We start from the raw sequence: 26,291 nt of genomic DNA, 5'->3' as shown, positions 1-26,291 counted from the left end.
GCTGCATATTCAGCCCCCTTTTGTGCCACCAGTGGCACCTTGGGATCTTAACGTGGTGTTGAGTTTCCTGAAATCTCACTGGTTTGAGCCACTTAAGACCGTAGAGCTAAAGTATCTCACGTGGAAAGTTGTCATGCTATTGGCCTTCGCTTCGGCTAGGCGTGTGTCAGAATTGGCGGCTTTGTCATGTAAAAGCCCCTATCTGGTTTTCCATATGGACAGGGCAGAATTGCGGACTCGTCCGCAATTTCTGCCGAAGGTGGTGTCATCTTTTCATTTGAACCAACCTATTGTGGTGCCTGCGGCTACTCGTGACTTGGAGGATTCCAAGTTGCTTGAGGTAGTCAGGGCTTTGAAGATTTATGTAGCCAGAACGGCTGGAGTCAGGAAAACTGACTCGCTGTTTATCCTGTATGCATCCAACAAGCTGGATGCTCCTGCTTCAAAGCAGACTACCGTAGTGGATGCTGGGCGCCCGTCCCAAGTGCGGACTTTCTGCAATACGTGTATACAGTATAGTTATTGCCTAATAAAGGGTTATGTTATGTTGGCATCCGTGGTTGATGCTCTGTTGTTGTTCATACTGTTAACTGGGTATGTTATCACAAGTTATACGGTGTGATTGGTGTGGCTGGTATGAGTCTTACCCTGGATTCCAAAATCCTTTCCTTGTAATGTCAGCTTTTCCAGGCACAGTTTCCTTAACTGAGGTCTGGAGGAGGGGCATAGAGGGAGGAGCCAGTGCACACCAGTAGTACTAAATCTTTCTTAGAGTGCCCAGTCTTCTGCGGGGCCCGTCTATTCCCCATGGTCCTTACGGAGTCCCCAGCATCCACTACGGACTACGAGAAATAGATTTACCGGTGAGTAAAATCTTATTTTTTGGTGTAGTTTTTTTCTTAAAGTGACCGGGAACCCCAATTAGTGCAACGTGTCCCCTCACATGGCGAGCGACAGGTTACCGTTCCCAATTGTAGTCCACGTGGATCGTAAAGTATAAAAAAAGCTAAAAAAAATAAAAATAAATGTAAAAAAACTCATGTCGACCTATAGACCATGTCGACCTAAAGACCGGATACCGTCCAGCCATGCTCTTGGCTGGTACATGACTTCCATCACTGGGCTAGTTGCATGTTGTAGTGAGCGTTTTAGAGAAGAACCCACCATGAAAGACTTCTTGGTAGAGGAGATAAGGTGCTGGCTTAATAGTACGTGATTCTCAAGTTGAACAACTCATACAGCTGTCCAATCCTTAGAATATTTATACAGCCTTTCCTTTAGGTTTTTTCTGTAGACTTTTTGAAAAATTCTAGGTGGAACTTTTAGGTGACTTGAGTAGGTTGTCTCAGAAATTGGGGCTCTGTGGGAGAAGATAAGGTGGCCAGACTCCCTGTTGGGTTAAGATGCCTGTTCAGATGTTTGGGTAATTTATCTCAATAGCTTTTGAAGGCTAAGCGACAAAGTACATTCACTATTTGTGCTCCACAGACTTCTTGTCTAGATCTGGCAACATGGCACAAGAAGCTTTAGCTTACCAGGTGTGGATTTGGAAAGCTGTTTATCATAAACTTCGTACACACAGGCTGTAATATTGTAGGTTTTAGTTCTGAGATGCCCAAGGAATTTAGGATTTGTTCTCATAAAGGAAGCCCAGTTTGGGTTTCAGGATGTCTATATGCAATCGGAGGTCAGGATCAATCCTTGTGCCCTGATTCTTGTATTTGGATATTTCTGTAGACCTACAGATGTGTCCTCTTACCCCTAGCCTCAATACACCCATGTGGGAGACACCTTGCCCCGAGCGGTGTAATGCAGCGACTTTTTCTTTACATTTTTATCTAAATTTCACCGCAGACGCAGCAAAACACCACTCCATCTGTACTGGAGACGCCGGGCTGCAACTTTAACAGCACAGGAATTCGCTTTAAATATGTACAAACTCGCAGATGAAGCACAGTGGAAGATGGCATGAAAAAAAAAGTCACGGCGGCTGCATCGTAGCACTTTGTATACGGGTTCAGACTCGTGTGCGCACTGATGTACAAAAGTCGCACATTAATCAGTGCATTCTCTTGAAGCGGTTTTGATGCATTCCATTATGACTAAGGCGTACATTCAAACAGAATAAAGACTTGGCATCAGTATGCCGAGAAGGGCGGTTTGGGGCAGCTTAATGGCGTATGAGGACACATCTGTACATGTATTTGGTGACAATCTAATGGCAGTACCTGGGCTATCGCCAAGGTCCACAGTCCCATAGTTTACATTTCACACTTATTAGCTGCAGGAAGTATGGTTCCACTGTGTCCCTCTATATACAGACCTTGCTTACAGCGTCTATGGGGGTCATTCCGAGTTGCTCGCTAGCTAGTTTTAGCAGCCGTGCAAACGCTATGCCGCCGCCCACTGGGAGTGTATTTTGGCTTAGCAGAAGTGTGAACGGTTGTATCGCAGAGCGCCTGCAAAAATTTTTTGTGTAGTTTCAGAGTAGCTCAATACCTACTCAGCGCTTGCGATCACTTCAGATTATTCAGTTCCGGATTTGACGTCACAAACCTGCCCAGCCACGCCTGCGTTTTTCCGCACACTTCATGAAAACGGTCAGTTGCCACCCAGGAACGCCCACTTCATGTCAATCACTCTGCGGCAACCAGTGCGACTGAAATGCATCGCTAGACCCTGTGCGAAACTGCATCGTTCGTTGTGCCCGTACGTTGCGCGTGCGCATTGTGCTGCATACGCTTGTGCAGAACTGCCGTTTTTTAGCCTGATCGCTGCGCTGCGAACAAATTCATCTAGCGATCAACTCTGAATGACCCCCTATGTCCCATACATCACCAATGCAAAGGTGCTATCAAAAAATGTTTTTCTCCAATGTGTTAAGTAACCTGACTGAGCAACATTTCAATACAACATTTATAGCTGGGTGTTTGCATACCCGAATAGGGTGGCTTCCCATAACATCTTGCTAAGTCCCAATTCTTTTGACCCATACAAAATTACCATCCAGGAACAGACTGTTTTCTATACATATGTGGATAAGATTACATGTTTGTAAAGTCACTTTAAGTTATCAGACTACATAATTTTGTCAGTGGCCCAAAGTGGGTGATATGTTGTGTTGCATAATTAGGCGTACCATACTACCCCTTTAAACCAGGACTCTAATGAATTATACATGTTCTGTGGCTGGCTGACTTCAACCCTGCCTTTCACCTGGTTTCATCAGCCACAGAACCTGTGTAATCCATGAGTGTCCCGGTTTAAAGGGATAGTATGGTAAACCTATACATAATCTTCCTCTGTGTGTAACCGTTCCACCTCTTCTGCCATCACAGGCCATAACGCGGACGACATAGCGGAGACTGTGCTGATGAATTTTCTCCGAGGGGACATTGCGCGGTTACGGCGCTGCACGGCCATCACTACCGGCAGCGAAGGTGCCATCCCCAGATGCAAACCCCTGAAATACGCCTACGAGAAGGAGATTGTACTTTACGCTTACTTCAAGAAGCTGGACTATTTTTCCACCGAGTGCATATATTCACCCAATGCTTACCGAGGGCACGCCCGTGCTTTCCTAAAAGATCTAGAGGCTTTACGGCCTAGCGCCATCATGGACATCATCCACTCGGGGGAGAACCTGTCGGTGAAGGAGGACGTACGGATGCCCGTCCAGGGGACCTGCACCCGCTGTGGGTACATTTCCAGCCAGGGGCTTTGCAAGGCTTGCGTCCTCCTGGAGGGACTGAACCGTGGCCTGCCCAAACTGGGCATCGGCAAGCACCATAAACTTCACCATAAGCTCCTGGCACAGGAACCGCTGAGTGACGCGGAAACGCGTAAGCTGAAGGCTGTGGATTTCTGATGACCAAAGAGAAGAACCACCCCGTGTTGCACACATCGGCTTATACTTTAGGGCTTCATAGTGACTGTACGGTCACCTTCAGTGGCTGGAATGAGTGGATTTGTGGGCTAAGTCCATATCCGCTAGGAACTAGTGACATCACTGAGACATGGGTTGCTAAGTGTCTCGTACCTCAATGAGGTCACTGGCTCCTAATGTACTGATAGGCTGCATTCTCATATTGGCTCAGCGCATAAAATAACGGCCTTCCCGTGTGTTGCGGACACACGTACACATTAGAGGGCAATTCGCCAAAGCAAGATTTGTTTTCATATTTACTGCTTGTATTTTCAATTTTAATTTAATTTTTTCTCCTTTTGTTTCCTGCCTGTAATATCCAGCTTGATATGTTCTGGCTGTTATTGTGCCTTATTACACAAGATCTGTCAGGGGGGAAATGAAATGAAGCTAGTAACTTTACTGCAAATATGTCATTTTCAAAAATATCTTTGTAAATTTTAATTTCATTTTTTTTTATTTTTTCATGGTAGATCTTTAAGTCCAGGAAAATCAGAATCAACATCTGTTCTTTGATTGTCAGGGTCAGTGAACTATAGGGATACAGGTGTGGGGAGAAATTGATCCCCCCCCCCTCCCACTTAAGCAATATTTTATGTATATACTTTTTTTTTTTTTCTTTCTTCTTAATATTAAGAATAAAAATATTTAATATACTAAATGGCGGAGAACTTGCCTGATTTTGAAAAGCAGATATGTATATTTTTCTTTTTAAGTTGCATTATTTTCTTTAAATGTCAGTGACATTAAGACGGGACGTTTGCATAAAACTGTTTCTTCAATTTTCTTTATGAAAATGAGTTACAGGAAACAATTGTTATTTTTTTTATTTTTTTTTAACATATACAGTAGGTAAACTATCTCCAATTTTTTTATTTTTAAAAAAAAAATACATGATCCACCTGAATCTAAAAGGTATTTGATGTAGGCCATGTTGGCGGTTTCACTCCATTGGATGAACAGTGTCTGACGAGGCTGCAGCACCTAATCCATTTCATTTAAAGCGTGCATTGTTAGGGAAACAAAGGGATAGCTGATGTATAAAAGAACACAACTGTCTGTTGATTAACGTTCCATATCTCTAAGCAGCCAATTGGATATGCGCTGAGTGCTGAAATGCAATAAAGTACCTGGTTTGTATGGCTTACGACCTGTTATTACACTGAATACTCCACCTACTCACAAAAGATGCAGCCGTCTTGCGTGTGCTCAGCTAATCATTTTCATTAAAGCATAGCCGTGCAGTACGGATGGTGTAATGGTTAGCATTACTACCTCCCAGCACTGAGGTTATGGGTTCGATTCCCAGCATGGCCCCAACTGTGTGGAGTTTGTATATTCTCCCCGTACTTGTGTGGGTTTTCTCCGGGTACTCTGGTTATCGCCCACAATCCAAAAATATACTAAGTTAATTGGCTTCCAACAAAATTTAACCCTAACGTGAATGTGTGTGTGCATGTGGTAGGGAATATAGATTGTAAGCTCCACTGGGGCAGAGACTGATGTGAATGGGCAAATATTCTCTGTACATCGCTGTGGTATACGTGTGCGCTATTTAAATAACTGGTAATAAATAAATCTTGCACATCCCGCAGGAACGATTGTGGGGTCTAGTCATGCGGGACCTCCGTGATGTCAGGGCTGCCTAGCAAATTGATGGGCTGCATCTTGGTTCGGCTCACAAACTGAATGCCACAATTGTGTAGCTGACTGGTACAGTTTAAATAGTCTACACCAGAGGTTCCCAAACTGTGTGCTGTGGCTCCCTGGGGTGCCTCGGGACGCTTGCAGGGGTGCCCTAGGTTGGTGGTCCAGGACCAATTCAACTTATTCATGGTCAATATAATAGGCAAAACCAGTGCTGGTGGCTGCCAGTCATAAAATATGTGGCCAAACAGAAGCAAATCTTGTCCCTCACCACACAACTGACCCTAAGGATGACATATAAACGCGATCTACTTAATGTAATATTTCTTTCTAAATTTCTCAATAAGAAGGGTGCCGTGAAAAAAATTCTGATATTCTAGGGCGCCGTGATTCAAAAAAGTTTGGAAAACACTGGTCTACACAATGTTTGTTCTTGCGAATAAAAAAAATGTCTGCGTCCTTATGTCTGTTTTGCTGTATTACGTTGTCTTGGTTTATTTATAGAGCCTTAGGACTCTCTTCACAAGTATGGAAAGAGACTAAAGCTAAGTGTTTTGTCTTGCACATCTGTATTGGAATTGTAAATTCTGTGTAGTCTGGATTGGGGTGGGGTGAGGGGTCCTGGTACTTTTAAGGGGCTGCTTCTTAGTTGGATATAAAGCGAAAAGAGTAATTTTTGCACCTGGTCAAACCCGTGTTGCCCTGCAGGTGGGGCAGATGTAACTTGTAGATTTAGGCAGGATGTGTCCAAACTCAAATCTAATTTGCAGTGTTAAAAAAATAAAACTGTCCAGCATTTGTGGGCTACATGCAGAAGCAGCCGGTATCTACCCTGCATGCAAAAAGTATAAGTGCATGGGTGTGGATCATCAAATCAACAGGGTCTAGGTCGACCACTATAGGTCGACAGTCACTAGGTCGACAGGGTTGGAAGGTTTCTAGGTCGACATGTGCTAGGTCGACAGGTCGACATGCATTTTTTTGTTGGTGTTGTTTTCTACGTACAGTGACTGGGAAGCCCAATTAATGCACCGTGTCCCCTCACATGGCTCTCTTTGCTCGCCAGGCGAAGGGACACGTTCCAATCGTAGTCCACGTGGATCGTTAAGTATGAAAAAGTTCAAAAAAAGAAAAAAATGTGAAACTCATGTCAACCTTTTGCCCTAGAAACCCTGTCGACCTTCCAACCCTGTCGACCTAGTGACTGTCGACCTAGACAGTGTTGATCTTCAGACTGGTTCCCTAAGTGCATATGCACCACTTGTGTTGTAACATGGTTTGCCAGGTGCAGAGTTAGTTGCTCTTTTTCTGCATCTCTCCTAACTCCGAATCACCCTATAAATGTCTCCACTGAGGGGCTGACATCACAACCGGGGTTCAGGGAAGAGCTGTAGTTACTGCCCCAGACACCACATAAGCCGCACGTGTTTGTGTTGCAGGAAATGCTTTTAAGGATGTTTCTTTAGCTGTAGAGTCATTCCTAGCTGAGGCTGCGCCTATTTTTGTATTGTGGAGGATGCAGCGTCTGGCACTGGGACAGTCCTCTCCATGCTTCATAAAGCATATTACAGGCATCTGATATGCTCTGTGCTTGTCAAATACAGGAGGTCAGGGCAGCCAGAGGACTGAGAGATGCTCCTGCCCCGCCCAGGATCTGAACTGTTTTCTCTGAACTTTACCTTTTGAATGACTCCTTTCTCTGCACATTGCAAACCTTTAATGTTCCAGGTGCAAACCAAGCCCCAAGTGGAGCAGGTAACCGGGGAGCTAGATGGGGCAGTGTTCCTCAGAGACCCTATATTTATCAGTCACCTGAATCGGAGAGCTGCCTCTCCCATGTGCTGACCCAGAGGTGCACCTCATGGGCAGCAGTGCTGGACATGTCTGAATTTAAAAAGCGAGTGAATAAGTAGCAACATTGCTGGGCACCAAGCGCCGTTCCGGATTGGAAACTCTGGACCAGCAATGTTGGTACTTTTTTCTTGCACCCCCTATGTTGAAAATACCGTAATTTGCTGATACATGCACAGCTGAGTATTGCTGGGTGTTTGCTGTTGCCCCACCACTTATTGAATCTGCCCCTGGCTGAAAAAAATAAATAAAATTAACTCCCAACATTTTCCCATATAAATCCTTTTCGCTAGTGATTGCTATAATTAACTGTAAGTCATTGGTAGTTATCAGGATGTGTCTTTAATGCTCTAGTTTATTTAGCTGTTTTCTATATGTACTCTGTACTACAGCGCCATGGGATCGGTCATTTCACTACATGAGTGTTACTGGCAGCCATATTTGTTAGTGCTCCAGAGAGATTTGGAAAAGGAGATAATGATTTTTAGGAGGACAGTTGAGAAAAAAGGACTTTCAGGTGTGTGCTTAAAAGGTCATTACTATATTGTGCGATTTAAAGAAAAATATAAAGCTATGCAAATTTTCTGCATTAGATAATTCTGAATATTAGTTTCTTACAACTTCAGTACTAATTTAGATGAGAGGAGAGTTCCAATCTCAGTGTCGTTTTGGTGTCCGCTTCATTCCCCCAATCTAGCAAAAGTGTGGGTTGCATAAACCCTGGACATACAGGAAAATTATTAAAGCAGAATAAAAATCAATGAATGCAGTTCTGTACAACTTGCATGCCTTTTGGCGTAAGACAGGCCAGACTGATATGAACATTCAAGTTGCCAGAATAAAATAAATGAATGCATTTTCACTGCACGTAAATGAAAAAACAGCGCTAATGGTACATAATATACAATTTTATAAAAAAAATAATTAAACATACAATTTCAATAAAACCAACAATTCATGGGGGTGTTGAAATTTGAGACTGGGTAAATAATAATGGAGATTTGTTGTTACCATGTCCCATTTACTTGTAATGGACAATTCACAATAATGGTTCGGCTTATTCCAAAAGCATTCAGTAACGGAGGCTATTACCAGTTGTATAGTCCCAAGCGTCGGGTCCTGTGGCAGTGGCTCCTTGATAGCAATAGGATTCCATGCACTACCGGTAGGGTCCCAAATACGCGGCTGGCGTTTTAAGTATAACCTCAACATTGCCACTGAGGAGCCATCGCCACGGAAATGCAACAGGACTCCATGCACTATAGGTGATGTCCCCAATCCGCAATTGGTGAAGGGTATAGCCTCTGTAATGGCCGATTGTGACAGTGTCCAGTGGCTCCAAAGAGCTCCTTCCAGATGGAACAAAGGTTTCACAGGTCTGCTGCAGTCTCAGTGGAAAATTTGACGCGTTTCGCTGCTCCAGGAAGCTTTGTCAAAGGAGCTCTTTGGAGGCACTGGACACTGTCACAATCTGCCATTACAGAGACTGCATCCTAGAGGTGGAGGTGCTCCCCAGAGATTTAAATCTATACAGAAAAGAGGAAAGGGAAATTATTTGGATTGGTAAAATGTTCGTAATGGTGGACAGTTGTCATAAATGAATGAACATAATTAGATGACAATTATAAATAATCAGCAGATTAGAAAAAAAAATGGTTTGAGGAAAGGAATCCATGACCGTGTAAACAGCACTGTAATCACATACATCTCATAACGGGTACAAGTATTAGGAAAGGTGCAGCGAGCAACTGTAATGTATTGAAAATGTTACAAATTCAAATGCAAAGTTTCAAATTTGGTAATTATATTTCTCTGACGTCCTAAGTGGATGCTGGGACTCCGTAAGGACCATGGGGAATAGCGGCTCCGCAGGAGACTGGGCACAACTAAAGAAAGCTTTAGGACTACCTGGTGTGCACTGGCTCCTCCCACTATGACCCTCCTCCAGACCTCAGTTAGAATTGTGCCCGGCTGAGCTGGATGCACACTAGGGGCTCTCCTGAGCTCCTAGAAAAGAAAGTATATTTTAGGTTTTTTATTTTCAGTGAGATCTGCTGGCAACAGACTCACTGCTACGAGGGACTAAGGGGAGAAGAAGCGAACCTACCTGACTGGAGATAGTTTGGGCTTCTTAGGCTACTGGACACCATTAGCTCCAGAGGGATCGAACACAGGGCCCGACCTCGATCGTTCGGTCCCGGAGCCGCGCCGACGTCCCTCTTACAGAGCCAGAAGCATGAAGATGGTCCTGAAAATCGGCGGCAGAAGACTTCGGTCTTCAACAAGGTAGCGCACAGCACTGCAGCTGTGCGCCATTGCTCCTCATGCACACCTCACACTCCGGTCACTGATTGGTGCAGGGCGCTGGGGGGGGGCGCCCTGAGCAGCAATATTAAACACCTTGGCTGGCAAATCTACACAATATATAGTCATATAAGCTATATATGTGTAAAATACCCCTGCCAGAGATCCATAAAAAGCGGGAGAAAGTCAGCCGAAAAAGGGGCGGGGCTATCTCCCTCAGCACACTGGCGCCATTTTTTCTTCACAGTGCAGCTGGAAGACAGCTCCCCAGGCTCTCCCCTGTAGTTTTCAGGCTCAAAGGGTTAAAAAGAGAGGGGGGGCACTAAATTTAGGCGCAATATTGTGTATACAAGCAGCTATTGGGGAAAAAATCACTCAGTTATAGTGTTAATCCCTGCATTATATATAGCTCTGGTGTGTGCTGGCATACTCTCTCTCTGTCTCCCCAAAGGACTTTGTGGGGTCCTGTCCTCAGTCAGAGCATTCCCTGTGTGTGTGCGGTGTGTCGGTACGGCTGTGTCGACATGTTTGAGGAGGAAGGTTATGTGGAGGCGGAGCAGATGCCGATAAATGTGATGTCGCCCCCTGGGGGGCCGACACCAGAGTGGATGGATAGGTGGAAGGTATTAACCGACAGTGTCAACTCCTTACATAAAAGGCTGGATGACGTAACAGCTATGGGACAGCCGGCTTCTCAGCCCGCGCCTGCCCAGGCGTCTCAAAGGCCATCAGGGGCTCAAAAACGCCCGCTACCTCAGATGGCAGACACAGATGTCGACACGGAGTATGACTCCAGTGTCGACGAGGTTGAGACATATACACAATCCACTAGGAACATCCGTTGCATGATCTCGGCAATGAAAAATGTGTTACACATTTCTGACATTAACCCAGATACCACAAAAAAGGGGTTTTATGTTTGGGGAGAAAAAGCAGACAGTGTTTTGAAGTGTGTGAAGAAGCGTGGGTTCTCCCGATAAGAAACTGGTAATTTCTAAAAAGTTACTTATGGCGTACCCTTTCCCGCCAGAGGATAGGTCACGTTGGGAGAATATCCCTTAGGGTGGATAAGGCGCTCACACGTTTGTCAAAAAAGGTGGCACTGCCGTCTTAGGATACGGCCACTTTGACGGAGCCTGCTGATAAAAAGCAGGAGGCTATCCTGAAGTCTATATATACACACTCAGGTACTATACTGAGACCTGAAATTGCCTCAGCATGAATAGTGCTGCTGCAGCGTGGTCTATTACCCTGTCAGGACAGGGATACTATTTGCTAACCATAGTGCATATTAAAGACGTCGTCTTATATATGAGGGATGCACAGAGGGATATGTGCCGGCTGGCATCCAGAATTAATGCAATGTCCATTCTGCCAGGAGGGTATTAGGGACCCGGCAGTGAACAGGCGATGCTGACTTTAGAAGGCACATGAAGATTCTGCCTTATAAGGGTGAGGAATTGTTTGGGGATGGTCTCTGGGACCTTGTATCCACAGCAACTGCTGGGAAGGAAAAAATTTACCTCAAGTTTCCTCACAGCCTAAGAAAGCACCGTATTATAAGGTACAGTCCTTTCGGCTTCAGAAAAGCAAGCGGGTCAAAGGCGCTTCCTTTCTACACAGAGACAAGGGAAGAGGGAAAAAGCTGCACCAGACAGCCAGTTCCCAGGATCAAAAATCTTCCCCCGCTTCCTCTGAGTCCACCGCAGGACGCGGGGGCTCCACAGGTGGAGCCAGATGCGGTAGGGGCGCGTCTCGGGAACTTCAGCGACCAGTTGGCTCGCTCACAGGTGGATCCCTGGGTTCTGCAAGTAGTATCACAGGGATACAAGTTGGAGTTCGAGGCTACTCCCCCTCGCCGTTACCTCAAATCAGCCTTGCCTGCTACCCTCGAGGAGAGGTAGTACTGGCGGCTATTCACAAGCTGTACTTCCAGCAGGTGAAAATCAAGGTACCCCTCCTTCTACAAGGCCGGGGTTACTATTCCACAATGTTTGTGGTACCGAAACCAGACGGGTCGGTGAGACCCATTCTAAAATTGAAATCCTTGAACACTTATATACGAAGGTTCAAGTTCAAAATGGAATCGCTCAGGGCGGTTACTGCAAGCCTGGACGAAGGGGATTACATGGTATCACTGGACATCAAGGATGCTTACCTGCATGTCCCCATTTACCCTCCTCACCAGGAGTACCTCAAAATTATGGTACAGGACTGTCATTACCAATTCCAGACGTTGCCGTTGGTCTGTCCCCGGCACCGAGGGTATTTACCAAGGTAATGGCCGAAATGATGATACTCCTTCGAAAAAAGGGAGTTATAATTATCCCGTACTTGGACGATCTCCTTATAAAGGCGAGGTCCAGGGAGCAGTTGTTCGTCGGAGTAGCACTATCTCGGGAAGTGCTACAACAGCACGGCTGGATTCTGAATAGTCCAAAGTCGCAGCTGGTTCCTACGACGCGTCTACTGTTCCTGGGTATGGTTCTGGACACAGAACAGGAAAAAGGGTTTCTCCCGGAGGAGAAGGCCAAGGAGTTGTCATCTCTAGTCAGAGACCTCCTAATACAAATACAGGTGTCGGTGCATCAATGCACGCGAGTCCTGGGAGAGATGGTAGCTTCTTACGAAGAAATTCCATTCGGCAGGTTCCATGCAGGGATCTTACAGTGGGATCTGTTGGACAAGTGGTCCGGGTCGCATCTTCAGATGCATTGGCTGATAACCCTGTCTCCAAGGGCAAGGGTGTCGCTGTTGTGGTGGCTGCAGAGTGCTCATCTTCTAGAGGGCCGCAGATTCGGCATACAGGACTGGGTCCTGGTGACCACGGATTCCAGCCTTCGAGGCTGGGGGGCAGTCACACAGGGAAGAAACTTCCAGGGACTGTGGTCAAGTCACGAGACTTCCCTACACATAGATATTCTAGGACTAAGGGCCATTCACAATGCCCTAAGTCAGGCTAGACCCTAGCTTCAACACCAGCCGGTGCTGATCCAGTCAGACAACATCACGGCGGTCGCCCATGTAAACCAGCAGGGCGGCACAAGAAGCAGGATGGTGATGGCAGAAGCCACAAGGATTTTCCGATGGGCGGAAAATCATGTGTTAGCACTGTCAGCAGTGTTCATTCCCGGAGTGGACAACTGGGAAGCAGACTTTCTCAGCAAGCACGACCTCCACCTGGGAGAGTGGGGACTTCATCCAGAAGTCTTCAAAATGATTGTACACCATTGGGAAAGGCCACAGGTGGACATGACGGCGTCCCGCCTCAACAAAAAGCTAAAAAGATATTGCGCCAGGTCAAGGGACCCTCAGGCGATAGCTGTGGACGCTCTGGTAACACCGTGGGTGTACCAGTCGGTGTATGTGTTCCTTCCTTTGCCTCTCATACCCAAGGTACTGAGAATACTAAGAAGGAGAGGAGTAAGAACTATACTCGTGGTTCCGGATTGGCCAAGAAGAGCTTGGTACCCAGAACTTCAAGAAATGATCTCAGAGGACCCATGGCTTCTACCGCTCAGACAGGATCTGCTACAGCAGGGGCCCTTTCTGTTCCAAGACTTACCGCGGCTGCGTTTGACGGCATGGCGGTTGAATTCCGGATCCTAAAGGAAAAGGGCATTCCGGAGGAAGTCATTCCTACGCTGATAAAAGCCAGGAAAGAAGTAACCGCAAACCATTATCACCGCATTTGGCGAAAATATGTTGCTTAGTGTGAGGCCAGGAAGGCCCCAACGGAGGAATTTCCACTGGGTCGATTTCTGCACTTCCTACAGTCAGGAGTGACTACGGGCCTAAAATTGGGTTCCATTAAGGTCCAGATTTCGGCTCTGTACATTTTCTTCCAAAAAAGAACTGGCTTCACTGCCTGAAGTTCAGACTTTTGTTAAGGGAGTGCTGCATATTCAGCCCCCGTTTGTGCCTCTAGTGGCACCGTGGGATCTCAACGTGGTGTTGGATTTCCTGAAGTCGCATTGGGTTGAGCCACTTAAATCCGTAGAGCTAAAATCCCTCACGTGGAAAGTGGTCATGCTGTTGGCCTTGGCGTCGGCCAGGCGTGTATCAGAATTGGCGGCTTTGTCATGCAAAAGCCCTTATCTGATTTTCATATGGATGGGGCGGAATTGAGGACTCGTTCCCAATTCCTTCCTAAGGTGGTATCAGCTTTTCATGTGAACCAACCTATTGTGGTGCCTGCGGCTACGTGGGACTTGGAGGACTCCAAGTTACTGGACGTAGTCAGGGCCCTGAAACTATATGTTTCCAGGACGGCTGGAGTCAGGAAAACTGACTCGCTATTTATCCTGTATGCACCCAACAAGCTGGGTGCTCCTGCTTCAAAGCAGACTATTGCTCGCTGGATCTGTAGTACGATTCAACTTGCACATTCTGCGGCTGGACTGCCGCATCCTAAATCAGTGAAAGCCCATTCCACGAGGAAGGGGGCTCTTCTTGGGCGGTTGCCCGAGGGGTCTCGGCTTTACAACTTTGCCGAGCAGCTACTTGGTCGGGGTCAAACACATTTGCTAAATTCTACAAGTTTGACACCCTGGCTGAGGAGGACCTAGAGTTTGCCCATTCGGTGCTGCAGAGTCATCCGCACTCTCCCGCCCGTTTGGGAGCTTTGGTATAATCCCCATGGTCCTTACGGAGTCCCAGCATCCACTTAGGACGTCAGAGAAAATAAGATTTTACTCACCGGTAAATCTATTTCTCGTAGTCCGTAGTGGATGCTGGGCGCCCATCCCAAGTGCGGATTGTCTGCAATACTTGTATATAGTTATTGCCTAACTAAAGGGTTATTGTTATGAGCCATCTGTAGTGAGGCTCAGTTATATTTCATACTGTTAACTGGGTATAATATCACGAGTTATACGGTGTGATTGGTGTGGCTGGTATGAGTCTTACCCGGGATTCAAAATCCTTTTCCTATTGTGTCAGCTCTTCCGGGCACAGTATCCTAACTGAGGTCTGGAGGAGGGTCATAGTGGGAGGAGCCAGTGTACACCAGGTAGTCCTAAAGCTTTCTTTAGTTGTGCCCAGTCTCCTGCGGAGCCGCTATTCCCCATGGTCCTTACGGAATCCCAGCATCCACTACGGACTACGAGAAATAGATTTACCGGTGAGTAAAATCTTATTTTAGGTACAAAGAAAAAGGTCTATCTCAAAGTACCCCGTTAATTGGTCCACAATTCTGCTGTGCATCATATATCAGAGAATGATGAGCATGAGCGAGTCTTATACCAACATATACAGATGGAGCCATCTTTATCTTTGCCTTTAACTGAGCCAGTGCTGTCGGACTTAATCCCCTGCTGTAATGACTTAATCCAGTGATGTATTGTTCTCTCTGTATTGTATTGCATCTGAGAACAATAGATGAAAAGTTTATGCTAATAAGCCTTGGTGCACCTAGGTGCAGCAGAGAAGCCAAGATGAGTTTGGCTCCATCTGTATGGGTAGGGAACGAAAGGAAAGCATCAAACATCTGCTTTTGGTCTTCCAGGTTAGGCTAATCTGTTGCTACAGGCAGTGCGGGATGTGGTTAGCATCCCGGCTGCTGAGATGCTGGAGGTCATGTGACCCACGCTGGAATACCGAACTCCGACAATGGAGCCGCTGTTAGGGTTAGGACCCATTACTGTACACACTTTCAGTGTTGCTGCCTGTTGTGTGTGCGAGTACATAGGGGGTTATTCAGGCCGCATGGCTAATCTGTGCGACCGCAATAAGCCTGGCAGTGCGCGTGCTTAGGTCCCGTCCTGCGTGTGCGCTAGCAGCCAATGAGATCTGATTGCATTGGCTACAAACGCCTCAGCCTGATTGACAGGCAGAGGCGTTCGCGGGGCGTCGCGTCGAAATCCGGGGTGAGTCGGCAGCGGTTTTGGGGCGGATGCGTGACGTCACGCGCAGCCGCTCCGATCAAGAAAATGGTGGCGGACTGCCTGCATGTGCAGCCTAACTGCAGTTGCTGCGACCACAATTAAATTGCAGTCGCAGACACTGGGCGGGTCGTTTAGCATACCGGGTGGCCTTGCCCTGCGATGGGCAGCCCCCAGCATGCGAAAAAAAGGGAAAGCAGAATCTGCAATCCAACCTGAATAACCCCCATAGTGAACAACAGGTGAGCGATTTAGTATGTGTCAATCCCCATGGAAGGAAGTACAGATGGAGCCCTGCAGTCGGACGCGTTCCGGGGCGGATACTCACCGTTTCCAGCCGTTTTCGGGGAGTGGTTTGAAAAACGCAGGCGTGTACAGGCGAACGGAGGGAGTGAGCAACCCCTATAAATGTAAAAACAAAGACCAGATAAAAGGCTGATTCAGAGTCTGGAGGAAAACATTTGCGCCTTGGTAAAACCATGTTGTGCTGCAGGTGGGACATTTTTAAAATGTGCAGAGGTCTTTAGAGATGGAAGGGGCGGAACTCAAAATTTCAGTGTAAAAATAAAGCAGTCCGGCATTTCTGAACTACATGCAAAAGCAGGTAAGTATGTACCCTGCATGTAAAAAAATACAAATATACGGACGTGAACAACTTTGCTGGTACCCTTCCACGAAAAAAGAAGAACCCCTGTTTATTGTTTATTCCATATTTAATAGAAATCATTTGCATCCGATTTTTAATTCAACAGAATATTTTAAACGATTAACTTCCTGAGCAAACGGCTCCGGCTGTCTCAGGTCTGATAGGTGCCTTCTCCCGACTGCTCTTTCCATAGATATTTAATAGGATTCAGATCAGGGCTCATAGAAGGCCATTTCTATGTTCTGTTCGCTGTGTGTTTGGGGCATTATCCTGTAGGACCCATGACCTGCGACTGAGACAGAGTTTTTGGACACTGGGCAGTATGTATCACTCAACAATGCCTTGATAGCCCTGGTACAGTATTTCATTGTGTCCTGCACAGATTCAAGGCACCCTGTGCCAGACGTAGCAAAGCAGCACCAGAACATAGCTGAACCTCCTTCATGTGTCAGTAGGAGACAGTAGGTACAGTATGGGGATCTCTTCTGTGTACATAGAGCTAATGTGGCTTTCCAAAAAGCTCCAGTTTTGACTCATCTGTCAAAAGCAGGGGTCAGGGAACTTTTTTTACCTTCTACCCCAAAATATATTTAGATACACCGACGTTACCCCCTTGATTAGAAAGGAAGGAAGTCATATATTATTGTGCATATATACTGGTTATCACTGTTTACATGGCATTTCTGAGATACTGTGTGTATATATAGATATAGATATATAAAATTATTATTATTATTTTTTTATTATTATTATTATTTTTGCCAATAATTTTTTGGCAATGAATGGGTTAATTAACACTTTCTCCCCAAAACACCAGAATTAATGTAAGAAAGATGGATGAGGGGGGAAGGGGGGGCACGACTTTTAGGAGACAGATGGTCACATCCTCACCTCAGTAATGTCAGGGGGAATTTTCCACTGTTATGTGGCCACTGTCTGATCCTGCGGAACTCCGTCAGTGGTCAGCCACAGAACACTTCAAGTTCTGTGTGTGGGTTGGCGGGCCGCGGGCGAGAGGACAGGACAGTGCAGGACTGGTGGGCGTGAGGGAGAGCGGTGTGAAGTCAGCACGTCACAGGATGGCCAGAAGCACAGCGCAGGGCGGGCAGGAGGAAGCGCGGTGTGATGTCCATTACCCCCAGGAATTTAATTTTTAGCCCATTTGGGGTAATTTACCCCTGTTCCCTGACCACTGGTCTAAAGGACATTCTCCCACAAGAATTGTGCCAGTATGCATTTAAGAAATTCTCAGTCTGGTCTTTTTATGTTGTTTTTTCAAAAGTGGAGACCTTCAAAGTCTTCTTCCATGGAGCTCACTGTAGCTCAAAAAGTGTTGGCTGGGGCTATCAGACACTGGCGTATCTTGACCTTAGAGTTCAGCTTGTATCTCTTTAGAAGTTTTCCTTTTTTTTTCCATTTTCATTATCCTTCTGTTTAATCTGGGGTAGATTTTCCTCTTGCTGCTGCATCTACTACAGTCCCATTCACTTTAATCCTCTTAATATTATTTGCAACAGAAACGTCAAGCTGCTTTGACATGGTCTTATAGCCTTTACATTTAATGTGCTTGTCTATAATTTTCATTCTGATCTCCTCAGACAAGTCTCTCCTTTGCTTTCTCTGGTCCATGTTCAGTGTGGTGCACACGATGATACCAAATAGCATTACTATATTTCTCCATTTAAATAAGATAAATGACTGATTAGACGATTGAAGATGTGTGATGTTTTTTTCAAGAAAGCAATTAGTTCTAACTATCACTAGAATCAAATTATATATGCATCTTTTATAAGAACAACCAACAAATCTGTGCAGGCCAATTTAGAATATGTTTGGAGAATAAGCAATAGCTTATATTATTTTCACAGTTTCTTTGTTTATTGTATGAAGTAGGAAAGGAATGCGACAATAGCTTTTGATTTCATCACTTTTCAGGAGGAATGAAGCTTTGTTTCAATGAACTGTAAGGGTACCAAAAGTGTCCACGTCTGTGTAATGTATGTGAACCCCTTGCATTGCAACATGGTTAGTCCAGGTGCAAAATTTCTCCTATTTTTATGCTTTATTCCCAGCCCAAAATCCATGTACTTACTCAAATAACTAAAAACCTTCTGCAACATAAGAAAACCCCAACATGTTACTGAAAACAAAATACAACTGTAGCAAAAGTGAATGTAACTAAATATTATTTTTATTTATTTTTCACTTTCTGCCCCTTTGAAGTCATACACTAAATCCCTTTGAATCCTTTTGGTTTGTAGAGTACGCTCGGTCAGTGACTGCGCAAACAGATCTATGACCGCTGCTTTCTCTGTGGCACAAGCGTGAAGAGCTGCAGTGTGTGATCCATTAATGGAGCAGACGTATCAGTTGCGCACACACACACAGCTAATTGATGTAACCTTTGTAAATCCGTTGAGCACACACATGGCGGATTAGGGGTGACCAGTGAGCTGTGTCGGAGATGAGAGAGCGTTTCTGCAGCTCATGTTTTGATGCCTCAATCTTCACGTTAGACATCATTTTAGGTAATGCTGGGGATTAGGCAGAAATGTGACTCCACGTAATAAGAGGCAGCCGCATGCAGCAGCCAGCCACTTGCTCTTATAAACTCATTTCAACAAAGTGCAATGATACGTTCCTGTCACTGATGCAGCAGCACAGGTCTTCCCTGATTAGCAGATGTAGGCATGGCGAATGGCACCTGGTTTATGGAGCAGTTATTGGATTGGTGCACCATGCGGTTCTGAGATTTAGTTTCCCGCCATCCTCCAACCCATGTCCTGGCTTTGCAGATACTCAGTCAATCTCTAAATGTCCCATTTTACCAGACCTTTAGATCCGCTGCTGCACCACCAGCCATACCCCATATCTCAAATGTATTCCTACGAGCAGCAAAAAAAGGAATAAAAATCATAAACTGATGTGGCTTAACAAAAAGATAAAGAAACTTATGGGCAAGAAAAGGCGAGCATTTAAAAAATACAAATCTGATGGGGAAGCGGAGTCATTTCAGCACTATAAGGAATGTTACAAAATATGCAAAGAGGAAATAAGAGCGGCTAAAGTAGAAACTGAAAAACTAGTAGCAAAGGAAAGCAAAGCGAATCCCAAAAAAATCTTTAAATACATTAATAGCAAGAGATTAAAGAAGGAGAGTATAGGCCCTGTAAAAGACAAGTTGGGAGTCTTAAGCAAAACTGATAATGACATAGCAGACACACTAAATTAGTTTTTTTCAACAGTATTTACTAGAGAGGACCCAATTCAGGGACTAACACATAATCCCAATAATGAGAATATCCCACTGATAGGTACTTATTTAAGCGAGGAGGTAGTCTGTGACCGATTAAAACATTTAAAGATTAATAAGTCACCGGGTCCTGATGGAATTCACCCAAGGGTTCTAATGGAGCTTCACTCTGAACCTACAAAACCGCTATGGATTCCGTAATATCAGGTATGGTTCCCAAAGACTATAGTGGAAGTAGTGCCTATATTCAAAAAGGGAAGTAAAGCTGAACCAGGTAATTATAGACCAGTTAGTCTTACATCTGTAGTGGGGAAAGTATTGGAAGGTATTCTAAGAGATAGTATTCAGAAGTTCTTTGAAGTCAATAAGGTCATTAAAAGGAATCAACATGGATTTGTGAAGGACAGATTATGTCAGACCAACTTACTTGGCTTTTATGAAACAGTAAGTGCAAACTTAGATCAGGGTAAAGAGGTGGATGTAATCTTTTTAGACTTTGCGAAAGCTTTCAACGCTGTTCAACACATGAGACTTATCTACAAGCTACAAGAAACAGGGCTAGGAAGCACAATATGCGCTTCGATTAAAAATTGGTTAGATATTAGGCAGCAGCGCGTTGTGGTTAATGGATCCTTTTCAAATTGGAATCAAGTGTTAAGTGGTGTGCCACAAGGCTCAGTATTAGGACCGCTATTGTTCAATATTTTCATTAACGACCTAACAGAAGGTCTAGAGAGCATGGTGTAAATTTTTGCAGATGATACCAAATTGTGTAAAGTTATAAATACGGAGGGGGATGCTGAGTCGCTTCAGAACGACTTAGTTAAATTAGAAGCATGGGCAGCGAAATGGAGAATGCGCTTCAATACAGCCATGTGTAAGGTAATGCACTGTGGTAGCAAGAACAAAAATAACACCTACATACTAAATGGGGTAAAATTAGGGGATTCTGTACTGGAAAAGGACTTAGGTGTCCTCATAGATAGCAAACTAAGCAGTAGTACCCAAAGTAGGATTGCAACAAAAAAGGCTAATAAGATATTAGCATGCATAAAATGGGGAATTGATGCTAGGGACGAGAGTGTTATACTCCCGTTGTATAAATCACTAGTGAGGCCACACCTTGAATACTGTGTACAATTCTGGGCACCATACTACAAAAAGGATATCCTGGAGCTAGAAAAGATTCAGAGGCGGACGACCAAACTAATTAAGGGCATGGAGACGCTGGAATACGAGGAAAGGCTTGCAAGACTAGGCATGTTTACATTGGAAAAGAGGAGACTAAGAGGGGACATGATCAACATCTACAAATATATAAGGGGACAATACACAGAGCTTGCGCGGGACCTGTTTTTGGTTAGATCAACACAGAGGACTCGTGGACACTCGCTCAGGTTAGAGGAGAGGAGATTCCGCACAATACGACGTAAAGGCTTTTTCACGGTAAGGACGATACGTGTTTGGAATTCCCTGCCCGAGGGAGTTGTAATGGCGGACTCAGTCAACACCTTTAAGAATGGGTTAGATAAATTCCTAATGGATAAGGATATCCAGGGTTATGGTGCGTAGTCACGCACTATAGTTATGATAAAAAAGAGGGACATCAGCATCAGTCAAAATTTTATACCAAATAATCCTGCATAGGAGACCACATATAGGTTGAACTCGATGGACAAATTGTCTTTTTTCAACCTTAGATACTATGTTACTATGTTACCCCCAACATGACAAATACAATCGCAGGACCCGTACAAGAGGCTGCTAGTGGTAACAGGGAAAGCATATCCGGTCTTACAAGGTGTCACTTGGTTTTGTTTCTATAATGGTGGCTAGCAGGTGTTTTTCAGCAAAATAAAGTCATTACAGTAATTTTGGAAATATAAAAATGTATGTAATGGTGCTTTGTATTTAAATACAAGTTCCACATCATACACACCTCTAAATACATGGCCTGCATCATTTACACATCTACATACATGTGCCACATCATGTACACCTCTACACACATGTTCCACATCATGTACACCTCTACATGCATGTGCCACACCATGTACACCTCTACATGCATGTTCCACATCATGTACACCTCTAAATACATGTTCCACGTCATGTTCACCTCTACATACATGGCCTGCATCATGTACACATCTACATACATGTTCCACATCATGAACGCATCTATATACATGTGCCACATCATGTACACCTCTACACACATGTTCCACATCATGTTCATCTCTACATACATGTACCACATCATGTACACCTCTACATACATGTGCCACATCATGTACACCTCTAAATACATGTTCCACGTCATGTTCACCTCTACATACATGGCCTGCATCATGTACACATCTACATACATGTTCCACATCATGAACGCATCTATATACATGTGCCACATCATGTACACCTCTACACACATGTTCCACATCATGTTCACCTCTACATACACGTCCCACATCATTTACACATTTTCATACATGTGCCACATCATATACACATCTACATACATGTTCCACATATTATACACCTCTAAACACATTGCCTGCATCATTTACACATCTACATACATGTTACACATCATATACACCTCTAAATAATACATGGCCTGCATCATCCATGTACACATCTACATGCATGTTCCACATCATCTACACATCTATATACACGTGCCACATCATGTACACCCCTACATACATGTTCCACATCATATATACCTCTGTATACATGTTCCACATCATGTACATGTCTACATACATGTGCCACATCATGTACACCTCTACATACATGTTCAACATCAAGTACACCTCTTAGTACATGTACCACATCATATAAACCTCTATTTACATGTCCCACATCATATACACCAATACATACATGTTCCACATAATGTACTTCACTACATACATGTTCTACATACATGTCCCACATCATTTAACCCTTTTTTTCTGAGAAAATCACCTGGAAATTGTCCTGTATCAGAGTTTTTACCATCAAATAAACTTTTCTCACCTTTTCATCTGCTCTGCACATAAATAAATAGGTTTAGCCATAATAATTGTCCATGATAAAGATATTTAGCGCAATTTCAATGTTCACGACACGATTTGCTGCAGATCCCCTAAAGGCCTCCGGAGACATAATTTTCTATAGGACCTATTCCTGAAAATGTCAAACCTGCCATTCGGGGTACATCCCCTCCCCCAATTCCCCCACCAACTCCTGTAATCGATGATTCAGTCCTGCTCAAGACCCCATGGTGAACTAAGCAATTAACCGTAATTGAACCCTATATTGCAAACCAAAAAACCACATGAAGATGAGTTAACGTGATCCAGGCTCCTTGGGCAGTACGGATGGTGTAATGGTTAGCATTACTGCCTCACAGCACTGAGGTCATGGGTTCGATTCCCACCATGGCCCTAACTGTGTGGAGTTTGTATATTCTCCCCGTGCTTGCGTGGGTTTCCTCCGGGTGCTCCGGTTTCCTCCCACAATCCAAAAATATACTGATAGGGTAACTGGCTCCCAACAAAATTAACCCTAGCGTGAATGTCTGTACATATGGTAGGGCATGGGTCTTCAACCTGCGGCCCTCCAGCTGCTGTGGAACTACACATACCAGCATGCACTGGCTCAGTTTTAGCATACCTTAATAGCAAAACTGTGGCAGGGCATGCTGGGATGTGTAGTTTCACGGCAGCTGGAGGGCCACAGGTTGAAGACCCATGTGGTAGGGAATATAGGGCCTATTTCAGACCTGATCACTAGGGTACTTTTTTTTGCATCCCTGCGATCAGTTAGTCGCCGCCTACAGGGGGAGGGGGAAATCGCTGTACAGGGGTGCGATCGCATGTGCAGGAGAGCTGCAGAAACAGAAGTTTGTGCAGTCTCTGCACAGCTCAGGACTTACTCTTCCAGTGCGATGATCGGGGCCGGAGCTGACGTCAGAAACCCTCCCTCCAAACGCCTGGTCCCTCCTGCGTTTCTCTGGACATTCCTTAAAAACGGTCAGTTGCCACCCACAAACGGCCTCTTCCTGTCGGTCACTTTGCGATCGCCCGTGCGATCGCTTTTCTCGCACCATCCCGTCGCTGCCCGCCGGTTCCCAACGCTGAGGACCGACGCGCCTGAGCATTGCGGTGCATGCGCATTTCAGACCTGATCGCAGGCTGTACGAAAATGCAGCCTAGTGATCAGGTCTGAATTAGGCCCATAGAGTGTAAGCTCCACTGGGGCAGGGACTGATGTGAATGGCCAAATATCCTCTGTAAAGCGCTGCGGAATATGTGTGTACTATGGGGGTAATTCCAAGATGATCGCAGCAGGAATTTAGTTAGCAATTGGGCAAAACCATGTGCACTGCAGGTGGGGCAGGTGTAACATGTGCAGAGAGAGTTAGATTTGGGTGTGGTGAGTTCAATCTGCAATCTAATTTGCAGTGTAAAAATAAAGCAGCCAGTATTTACCCTGCACAGAAACAATATAACCCACCCAAATCTAACTCTCTCTGCACATGTTATATCTGCCTCCCCTGCAGTGCACATGGGGGGTCATTCCGAGTTGTTCGCTCGGTAAAATTCTTCGCATCGCAGCGTTTTTCCGCTTAGTGCGCATGCGCAATGTTCGCACTGCGACTGCGCCAAGTAAATTTGCTATGCAGTTAGGAATTTTACTCACGGCTTTTTCATCGTTCTGGTGATCGTAATGTGATTGACAGGAAGTGGGTGTTTCTGGGCGGAAACTGACCGTTTTATGGGAATGTGTGAAAAAACGCTACCGTTTCTGGGAAAAACGCAGGAGTGGCCGGAGTAACGGAGGAGTGTCTGGGCGAACGCTGGGTGTGTTTGTGACGTCAAACCAGGAACGACAAGCACTGAACTGATCGCAGATGCCGAGTAAGTCTGGAGCTACTCAGAAACTGCTAAGAGGTGTGTAATCGCAATTTTGAGAATCTTTCGTTCGCAATTTTAAGATGCTAAGATTCACTCCCAGTAGGCGGTGGCTTAGCGTGTGTAAAGCTGCTAAAAACAGCTTGCGAGCGAACAACTCGGAATGACCCCCCTGGTTTTGCCCAATTGCTAATTAAATTCCTGCTGCGATCAACTTGGAATTACCCCCTATATAAATAACTGGTAATAAATAATAGTACCCCACTGGGTACTAGGCATGAGCCTCGGCTGCGTAATTAGATGTCCTAGCTCTACAGTTGGTTGGGCAGAATGCATGTCCACAGGTTACAGGAATCCGATGACTGAGCACAGTACACTAAAGGCTTCCCTACCAGCAAATCATACTCTGGTAAATGGAATTAATAAATATTTAATACGTGTGTTAAAGAACAGAATAGTGATCAGAACAAAGAGTAATAAGTCAACCGCAGAATAAGGATCAAGACAGAAAAGAGATAGTAGAGAGCCGTGACATACGATGGCAGACATATGGGGGGTCAGGAAAGCAACAAGAGTAGACTGTGGGGAGGCCCAATAAATAAGATCCAGTACAAGAAGGATACTCAGAGTCCAAGAAGTTATGTAGATGTTACGATGCACATTGCCGAATCACCCATAGTTTACACAATAAACCATGTGTGGCAATCAGTGACATTAAATATACAATGAGCTTCCAGTAGTCTGTCTCCACAGACCAGGTGGCTGAATTCAGGACCTGTGCCATGCAGTGCTGCCCCCTAGAGGCAGCCACATAGCCAAGGTTTACAGACAGCAATGGCTTAGATAAGCCTTGTTGCTGGAAATAGATTTGTGTGGGTTATATTGTTTCTGTGCAGGGTAAATACTGGCTGCTTCATTTGTACACTGCAATTTAGATTTCAGTTTGAACACACCCCACACAAATCTAACTCTCTCTGCACAAGTTACATCTGCCCCACCTGCACTGCACATGGTTTTGCCCATTAGAGAAAGACTTTGCTTTTGCTATCCATGCTGAATTAGGTCCTTTGTACCGCACATAGCATGCTTAGGCTTATCCAGTGGGGGAAGTTTATGTTAATCGTTCTGCACAGAAGCAGAACTACCACTGGTGCAGCAGGTGCACCGAGGCCCTGAGTCCTAAGGGACCAACTGCTGACCAGACCAGCACTGAGTTATTCCCTGTACCCCCCCCCCCCCAGTGCCAAACATGGGGCGGGGCCTCTGTAACTAACAGTGTTCCTGACCCCACCAAGGTGCATGCCCCCTGTTCTCCTTACTGCACATAACATTGTGTTGTGACCCTTGTCACCCACCGTATCTCCGTCACCCCCTGCCACCCTCTGCCTTCTGCTGTCACCCTCTGCCTACACTTACCTTCTGTTATTACGCTCTCATCTGTATAGCAACCTCTACCTCCCCCTGCCTCTTCCTGTCACCCTCTGCCTCCCCCTACCTCTTCCTGTCACCCTCTGCCTCTCCCTGTCACCCACTGCTGTGTAGCATATTGTGAACTTGGGCTGGGGTGGAGGAGGGGGGCCCAAATTGTATTTTTGCACTTGGACCCAGCACTTCCAAGTTCCGCAGATAGTCATCCTTAAAAAAAAAAAAACTGTAAAAGGAGCCCATTTGGGGTCTGAGTATTTCACCCACGCTTCTACTATTTGGGAGAAGAGGGGGCAGAAAGAAAATAAATAAATAAAAGTCTGCCCCCATCAGTCTCGCATTACATATCCCAAGATGTGAAGAAAATCTAGGGAGATTAATTTGCATACTTTATCATAATGGGTTGTCCATTTGGGTTTTGCTTCCCAGCATAAAGCCCTGTAATGCAGACAGGTGT

At 45.2% G+C, this 26,291-nt stretch overlaps 1 protein-coding gene across 4 annotated transcripts in view; it reads left to right on the top strand.

Moving 5' to 3' along the window:
* The window catches only part of CTU1 (cytosolic thiouridylase subunit 1), a 47,634-nt gene extending 43,048 nt beyond the window's left edge, over positions 1 to 4,586 (top strand). For all 4 annotated transcript variants that reach the window (XM_063942262.1, XM_063942264.1, XM_063942263.1 and 1 more), the window contains one exon: positions 3,339 to 4,586. In XM_063942262.1, the coding sequence (XP_063798332.1) occupies positions 3,339 to 3,868 (530 nt within the window). In that variant the 3' untranslated portion in view covers positions 3,869 to 4,586. The remainder of the gene's footprint in view (positions 1 to 3,338) is intronic.
* The last annotated feature ends 21,705 nt before the right edge of the window (positions 4,587 to 26,291 follow it).

This window comes from Pseudophryne corroboree, chromosome 10 (assembly GCF_028390025.1).
Source record: "Pseudophryne corroboree isolate aPseCor3 chromosome 10, aPseCor3.hap2, whole genome shotgun sequence".
Classification (NCBI taxonomy): domain Eukaryota; kingdom Metazoa; phylum Chordata; class Amphibia; order Anura; family Myobatrachidae; genus Pseudophryne; species Pseudophryne corroboree.
The sequence above is the reverse complement of the archived record's forward strand: the minus strand, read 5'-3'. Positions and strand labels throughout refer to the sequence as shown.